We start from the raw sequence: 8,758 nt of genomic DNA, 5'->3' as shown, positions 1-8,758 counted from the left end.
ACCCCTGCCTCCTGGATGTCTCCCCCTCCCATCAGGCCGCTGGGGCCAGGCCTTCTCCCTCCCATAACCCCTAGATCAGGGGCCCCCCCGGTGCCCTCAGATTCCCTGTCCACATCCCAGTATAGTGGTCAGAAGGCACTGCCCCAGCCCTGGGCACCGCAGGCAGGAAGGTGACAGAGGCCAGAGCCACCACTCGAACTGGGACAGGTGGTTTTGCCAGGAGGAAGTTGACAGTTCAGCTTCAAACACAGTGACGCAGGCCCCATGGTGCCTGCTCCCCCATCCCACGCCTGCCCACGCCTGCTCGCCCCACCCCCTCCTGAGAGCGAGACACCAGGCCAGACACCCTCACCTACGGGTGCTGAGCTGGCTGAGGCTGAAGCAGGAGGAGGTTGCGCCCATGGGGTCCCAACAACCACCACTGACCACCGTGTACCTGCTGGGGGTGCTAGGTGAGTACCCCTGTGGGGCATCTGCAGGGAACCTGGGCTCAGGGTATCAGGGGGAGATCCCGTTTTCCCTGGGTCTGACTCTTTGGAGAGTCATGGAGGGTTGGGGCCCCTGGAGCCCTGTCTGCTCCTAGCCCCAGCTTCTCTCATACTGCTGAGGCCCTCACTGCACCTACCAGCAGTGACCTCAGCCATAGGAGACAGGATCGGCGTTAAAATCAGACTCCAGACCTAGGACTCAACTCGCCCCACCCATCCAATACTGCTCCCCCTGCAGCATCCCCAACTGTGGCCCCAGCTTTTCTTGGAGGCCTCCAGGGACGGGGAACTCGCCATCTCCCAGAGCAGCTCTGATGATGCCGAGCAGAGTGGGTTGGAGCAGGGTGGAGACGCCTCTGAGAACACAGCAGTGCAAATATTAGGAACGTACTCGGAGCTCTTAGGCCCTCTCACACACCAGCCCTGGGTCCAGCTGAGAGGGGGTTCAGCCAGGCCCCCGGCAAGGGGCCAGAACCCCGTTCTCATCCCTGTGGACCACGGTGGAAATGCCCCAGGGCAAGGTCATGGGTGAGGTGAGTCTGGGCTCCTGTTTGTTTGGGAGAAGGTAGCGATAGCTGAGGGTCTTCCCATCCCCAAGAACCTGGGATGCCAGCGCAGGACTGGGTGCCTGATGCTGGGGCCAGTAGGGAGGGCCTAGGGCAGGCCAGGGAAGAAGTGGGTGTTGTGGCCAGGGTGTGGGGGGGTGGGGTGAGCCTTGGGTGCTACACCTGGCCCTGTGTGACCTGGGACAGGTACCAGAGCCCTTCCAGGTGGAGGTATCCCAGTCGATAAGAGGGGGTGGACTGGGTGAGATGCAACTGCTTCCCCATGGGTGTGGAAGATGTGGCAGGAGAGAGAGGTGCTCCACTCCCAGGTGAGAACAGGTGGGCTCAAAGGGAATGAACAGCTTCCCAGAGTGGAGGGAGAGGACTTAGGGGGCATTGGCTGTCTGAGTGGGGAGCCCCTGTCCCCACCTAGAGAAGCCAGGTCTGTGTATAAGCATGAGCGTGTGTGTGAGGGTGTGTGGTGTGTATGGATGTGAGTGTGTTATAAGTGCGTGAGTGCATGTGGGTTTGTATGAGCATGTATGTGAGTTTGTGAGAGCATGTGTGTGAGTGTGCGTGAGTCTGTGTGTGTCTGTGTGTTGTTTTCATTGTTGTTAAGTGCCGTCAGGTCAGTTCCGACTCACAGTGACCCTCTGTACAACAGAACGAAACACTGCCTGGTTCTATGCCATCCTCACAATCGCTGCTGTTTAAGCCCATTGCTGTAGCCCCTGTGTCAGACCATCTTGTCGAGGGTCTTTCTCTTTTTCACTGATCCTCTACTTTACCAAGCATGATGTCCTTCTCCAGGGCCTGGTCCCTCCTAATAACATGTCCAAAATTCGTGAGACCACATCTTATCCTCACTTCGAAGGAGCATTCTGGCTGTATTTCTTCCAAGACAGATTTGTTTGTTCTTCCAGCCGTCCGTGGTATATTCAATAATTTTCACCAGCACCATAATTCAAAGGCATCAATTCTTCTGCAGTCTTCCTTATTCATGCTCCAGCTTTTGCATGCATAAGAGACAATTGAAAATACCATAGCTTGGGTCAGGCCCACCTTAGCCCTCAAGGTGACATCTTTGCTTTTTAACACTTTAAAGAGATCTTTGGCAGCAGATTTGCCCAATATAATACTTCCCTTGATTTCTTCACTGCCGCTTTCGTGGGCGATGATCGTGGATCCGAGTAATATGAAGTCCTGTACAACTTCAATATTTTCTCCATTTATCATGATGTTGCTTATTGGTCCAGTTGTGAGGAGTTTTGTTTTCTTCATGCTGAGGTGTAATCCATACCGAAGGCTGTGGTGTTTGATCTTCATCACTAAGTGCTTCAAGTCCTCTTCACTTTCAGCAAGCAAGATTGTGTTACCTGCATATCTCAGGTTGTTAATGAGTCTTCCTCCAATCCTGATGCCACGTTTTTCTTCATATAGTGCAGCTTCTCAGATTATTTGCTGAACATACAGACTGAATAAATGTGCTGAAAGGATACAATCCTGACACACACTTTTCCTGATTTTAAAACCCGCAGTAACCCCTTGTTCCGTTCAAATGACTGCCTTTTGGTCTATGTACAGGTTCCTCATGAGCACAATTAAGTGTTCTGGAATTTCCATTCTTCACAATATTATCCATAATTTGTTAAGATCCACACAGTCAAATGCCTTTGAATAGTCAATAAAACACAGGTAAACATCTTTCTGGTATTCTCTGCTTTCAGCTTAGATCCATCTGACACCAGCAACGATATTCCTCAGTCCACATCCTCTTCTGAATCCAGCTTGAATTTGTGGCAGTTCCCTGTTGGTGTACTGCTGCAACTATTTTTTAATTATTTTCAGCAAAATTTTATTTGCATGTGATAGTAATGATATTATTCAATAATATCTGAATTCTGTTGGATCACTTTTCTTTGGAAGGTCACAAATCTGGATCTCTTCCAGTCCGTTGGCCAGTAGCTGTCTTCTGAATTTTTTGGCATAGACAAGTGAGCACTTCCATTTGTTGAAACATCTCAATTGGTATTTCATCAGTTCCTGGAGCCTTATTTTTTTACCAATGACCTCAGGGCAGCTTGGACTTGTTCCTTCAGTATCATCTGTTCTTGATCATATTGCTGCCTCCTGAAGTGGCTGAACGTTGGCCGATTCTTTTTAGTCCAATGACGCTGTGTATTCTTTCCATCTTCTTTTGATGCTGTCTGTGTCGTTCAGTGTTTTGCCCATAGAATCCTTCAATATTGCAACTTGAAGCTTGAATTTTTTCTTCAGTTCTTTCATCTTGAGAAATGCCAAGCGTGTTCTTCCCTTTTGGTTTTCTAACTCCAGGTCTTTGCACATGTCATTATAATACTTTACCTTGTCTTCTTGAGCCGCCCTTTGAAATCTTCTGTTCAGCTCTTTTATTGAAATCTTCTGTTCAGCTCTTTTACCTCATCACCTCTTCCTTTTGCTTTAGCTAATCGACATTCAAGAGCAAGTTTCAGAGTATCTTCTGACATCCATTTTGGTCTTTTCTTTCTTTCCTGTCATTTTAGCGACCTTTTGCTTTCTTCATGTATGATGTCCTTGATGTCATCCTACAACTCATCTGGTCTTTGGTTATTAGTCTTCAATGCACCAAATCTATTCTTGAGATGGTCTCTAAATTCAGGTGGGATATACTCAAGGTCGTACTTTGACTCTTGTGGACTTGTTTTGATTTTCTTCAGCTTCAGCTTGAACTTGCATATGAGCAATTGATGGTCTTTCACAGACAGCCCCTGGCCTTGCTCTGCCTGATGATATTGAGCTTCTCCATCATCTCCTTCCACAGATGTAGTCGATGTGACTCCTGTGTATTCCATCCAGCGAGGTCCACATGTATAGTCGCTGTTTATGTTGTTGAAAAAAATGTACCTCCAATGAATAGGTCGTTGGTCTTGTAAAATTCTATTATTCGATCTCCAGCATTGTTTCTATCACCAACGCCATACTTTCCAACTACCGATTCTTTTTCTTTGTTTCCAACTTCTGCATTCCAAGCACCAGTAATTATCAATGCATCCTGATTGTATGTTTGATCAGTTTTAGATTGTGTGTCCGTATTGTGTGTAACTGTGTGTGTATGTGTGTGAGTTTGTGTGAATGTGTGTAACTATGTGTGTGAATTTGTGTTTATGTGTGTAACTATGTGTGTATGTGTGTTCATGGTCAGAACATAGCCCCCAAATGCAGGCTTTCCTTCCCCATGTATATGACAATGGCACATCTTCACATATGTTCACATGGCTGCTCTTGCATGTAACTGCAAGAGTACAAAATGCCCTCTGTCCTGAGAGCAGAGGCCTAGAGCTGTGCCGCTGGCTGGCTCCCAGGACCCTGCCAAGCTGCTGCTGTGGCCTCTTTGGCCCTGGGGATTCCCAGGACAGGACCAGGCCCTTAAAGGCCCCTTCACCCCTGTAGCCCCAGGCCCCACCCAGGGCCAGAGGGGCTGGGCCTAGCCAAGCTTCCAGCTGGGTATGGGAGAGGTCAGAGCCCAGGGTGTGGGCTTGGCTCCACAAGCCCTCCCATCTGCCACGGCCCATCATGGGACCAGGCTCCTGGCAGGGTCTAGCTAGTCCCCTGGTCCAGTGGAGCTCCAAGTCAAGAAGATCTTCAGCCCCAGTATGAGGCCACCATGGCACCCCATGAGCACTTGGTTGTCCACTCTGTGTGTGTGTGTGTGTGTGTGTGTGTGAAAAAGAGAGACCGAGAGAGAACTGGTGGATAAGATTCCCCTTGTTCTGTGGGTCCCAGTTTTCAAAATACTTTTTCTATTAAAGAAAGAAAAAAAAAGCAATGTACATACAACAAAACTTACGATATTTTGTCGAAGAAAATACTCAGAAAGCCATTTTCTTCTGTAAGCTTCACAACACCCAATGAAGTAGCGAGCCATGGCCTCATTTTTCAGTGGGGAAACTCGGGCCCGGAAAAGCTGGGTAGCAAACCCACGACAGAGCAGCTAGTGCACATCAGGGCCAACACCAGCCTGGCACTCACACCTTCATGGGGGTCCCTCTGTGTCCTTACCTCAGAGTAAGGACCCACAAAGGCCACTCCCACACATAGGAGAATGGTGGCAAGACACAACTGAAGCCAGCCGATATGCAGCCACCAAGCACTGGAGGCCAAGGGCCAGGGCCAAGCCAGGGCTGGGGGCAAACAGTGCAGGTACACTTCGAGCAATTCTTAAAAAATGATGCCTCAGGGCCAGAGCCCTGGGGACACTGTGGCTTCCTGTCTGCCCACCTGGACTGTGCCCAGGACTTTGGACCCCCTGAGGCATGAAGAGGCCCACAGCATCCCTGGGATGATAGTGACAGGCCAGGTCTTTGTACAGCAGCTCCTCTTTGCCACTGCCCTTAGCCCCATTCTGCCTGGGGCAGAGACTACTCTTCTTGGCCTCACCTGGCTGGGAGATGAGGGGTGGGCTGTGGAGGCAGCTCTGACCACTGCCCGGCCTAGTCAGGTCTAGTCACTGGGACTCCAGTAGCGAGCACTGGGGCATGGGAAGGTCATGGATCCTGCAGTTTGAATCCTGGCTCTGCCATTTGCCTGTTGGGTGACTTTGAACAAGTTCTGTGAGCCTCAGATTCCACACCTGCAGACCTCATAGAAGTTTATAAAGATTAAATGAATGAATGCACACAGAGCTTTAGTGTGATGTTCGGCACATAGTATAGTAAGTGCTCAATACAATAATGATGATGAAGGAGATGATGATGATGATCAGGACCAGCAAGAAACCTGGTCAGGTAGGACCTGGTGGAGAGACGAACCTTGCCAGATGCTGACCTAGCCATCAACTTCTCCCTTCCCCAGTCCTCCTGCACAGGCTGTTCACTCATTAATTTATTTACCTACAAATATTTAGGGAGCATTTACTCCGTACCCAGCTCTGTGCGAAGCACTGGGACACAGAAGTCCCTGCCCTCATGGGCCTGAGAGACCCACCGAGGAGACCATCAGAGAAAACAGTCACCACGCACCTGAAGAATTTACAAACTGTGAACGAGTGAGACAGGTGCAGTGAAGGAAACAGCAAATGGCTAAGACATAATAACAGTGTCAGCGAGAGGACAATCCCTTAGACTGGGCAGCGGGAGGGCCTCTCCAAGGAGGTGACAACTCATCTGAGACCTAATGTTGGAGAAGCCCGTCAGGCAAAGAAGAGGGAAGGGCAAGGGCAAGGCCACAAGGCAGGACGGGACCCAGAGAAAATGGGCCTCTCTGAGACGGGAGCGGAGGTGTCCCTGTTGCAAGCAGGCCCGCTGTCCCCACTGCCCCAGGCCACAAAGGCTAAGGCCCTTGTTGGTTCTGGGCACAAAGGCTCGGCAGGATCAAGCCCCCAGCAGCCTGAAGCTCCCCACTCTCAGCGAGGAATGGAGGGCCTGGGGGCCGACAGGCTTCACCGGCCCTTCTGATCACTTCATCCAGCTCCAACAGATCAAAGCTGTTTTCTGAGCATGGATCTGCCCCTGCTTCTAGGGAAGGACTTCAACTTGACCTGACAGAATTGATTGAGCACCTACTCTGTGTGTGTATATGCATGTGCTGCGTGTGCATATGGGTGTGCTGGGTGTGCTGGGTGTGCTGTGTGTGCATGTGTCTGTGTGCGTGTGCTTGTGTGTGCAGCCCTTTGGAGGGGGGCTTTGGAGCAACAAAAATCTGGGTTTGATTTCTAATTGTCTACTCCCAACAGTAGTTGTGAGTTACTGTTTCCCCATTTTATAGAGAAGAAGACTGAGACTTCTTCTCTATAAAATGGAGATGACAATGGCTCCTAACTCGAAGTGCAATAATTAAATCTCATTCATTCATCCATTCACTCGGACAGCAGCTATTCACTGAGCATCTGCTAGGTGCTGGCCCAGTTCTAAGTTCTGGGACACAACGGTGAACGAAACAGTCAAAATCCCACCCCGGCAGATCTGACACGTTAGTCAGGGTGTGACCGGGAGGCAGGCAGTAGATCAACTTAGCAAGAGAGTACACGGAGGTGAGAAGGTCGTGAGTGGTGTGAGAGAAATCAAGCAAGGTGAGGGGTCAGGAGCTCCGGGGTGCATGCTGTACCTAAAAAGGGCACAGTAGATCTCCCAAGAAAACATCTAAGGGAATACTTGAAGGAAGTGGGTGAGCACACCCTGTGGGCCTGGGGAAGCACATCCAGGCAGAGAGGCCAGTGGGCACGTAGGCTGGGGGGACGCAGAGCAGTCAGGTGGGCCTTGAAGGTTGCCATGGAGAATGACTGAAGAACCATGGTAGGCGCTGAGCAGAGGAGACCATGTGTCAAATGTCTTGGAGAGAAATAGTGACTCTCACCCCTCCTCCAAGTCCACAGCACTTACCTTGAACCCCAGGCCAGGTATGTTTGGGAAATTCAGGATTGTTCAGGTTGTAGAAAAGTAATACTGTCTATGTACTGTGTGTTCATAACACCCCCAACGAGATCTGGGACAATACCCCAGAATCCAACACATCCCCATCTCTGCAGGGAAATGTGAACACACACTCCAAGTGGGACCCATAAAGATTACAAGTTCTGTCCCGCCAAATGCGTTAGGCAAATGCATGAAGATTTAGGTTTCGGGATTTTGGATTGCAGATAAGCGGATATAGCCCTGTACCACTTCTGTAACCACCATTATCATCATTACTGCCACCCTCATCTTCGTCACATACTCTTAGAGCTCCTTGCTCACTGCTCCCATGGGGATCCTATACTCTTTCTCCCTGCAGGGAGCATCTGGGAGAGATACGGCAGGAAAGGGCAGTGGCCTGAGGTGACAAGGGACCTATGCACCATCAGGGACTCCCACAGAGGCATCCAGAGGGAGCCCCTTCCTCTCCCTGGCCTCAGTTTCCCCCATCTGTACCACCGGGCGAGCAGGCTCTGGAGTCTCCCCATGGTAGACTCCCACAGGGCCCTGCCAGACAATGGAGATGGGGTTTCTGTCCTGACTCTACCACCAGCTAGCTGTGTGACCTTGAGCAAGTCACTCAGCCTCTCTGAACCTCGGTTTCCTCATCTAAAAATGGGGGCAAGCACTATCCCTTCTTCATGGGGCTGCTGGGTAGAAAGAATGAGCTCCTGGGCATGAAAGTGCTTTGTGACATGTGAACGTTGGCACCAAGAGGAGGGCTTGTCACAGTGACAGTGGGGACAGAGCACACGGCATGAAATTCATGCAAATTCAATTAGACGCGCCAGGCCACCAGGGAGAGAGGAGTAATTGAAGTCTGAAGGCCATTCTGCTCACGATCCGCTCCTTGGTGCTGGTCCTGGGTAAGTGGGATTAGAGCCCGGAATCTGCTGCTGCTTCCGGAGGCTCCATTCCCAGGCCTCCCCCAGCTTGAGCCCAGTGTGATTCCACGCTTGCTTCGTAGATAAAAGGCTCCTAATTATAAACCTGGGACCTCATCTGGTGCTTACCAGAGAAACAGAATTCTGGTCCTCTGTGATCTTTCTCCCCCCTAAGGCCTTGATACAGCTTCATGTTAGACGCGACTCCACTGGACTATCAATATTTCAGATAAGAAGGTGTCTTACCTTCAGAATCAGCCTCTATAGAGCATGTGAGGAAGAAAATCCAGAATCTTCCCCAAAGGCAGTCAGACCTATTGCGCAGGACATAAATCAATGCCATAGCGGTGGGAGGTTTATGGAACGTTGAAGGTAATCCCTGTTTATGGAGG

General features: G+C 50.4%; 1 protein-coding gene across 4 annotated transcripts in view; it reads left to right on the top strand.

The window, feature by feature from the left end:
- Positions 1-354: 354 nt before the first annotated feature.
- CD5 (CD5 molecule) overlaps positions 355-8,758 on the top strand; it is a 28,146-nt gene continuing 19,742 nt past the window's right edge. For 3 of the 4 annotated variants that reach the window (XM_023743183.1, XM_023743182.1, XM_023743180.1), the window contains exon 1: positions 355-452. In XM_023743183.1, coding sequence (XP_023598951.1) covers positions 401-452 — 52 coding nt within the window. In that variant the 5' untranslated portion in view covers positions 355-400. The remainder of the gene's footprint in view (positions 453-8,758) is intronic. The other variant, XM_023743181.1, reaches the window with a different exon arrangement.

The sequence above is a fragment of the Trichechus manatus genome, unplaced genomic scaffold (assembly GCF_000243295.1).
Source record: "Trichechus manatus latirostris isolate Lorelei unplaced genomic scaffold, TriManLat1.0 scaffold00240, whole genome shotgun sequence".
NCBI classification, from domain to species: Eukaryota; Metazoa; Chordata; class Mammalia; order Sirenia; family Trichechidae; genus Trichechus; species Trichechus manatus.
Note: the sequence above shows the minus strand (reverse complement) of the source record. Positions and strands in the feature narration are given on the sequence as shown.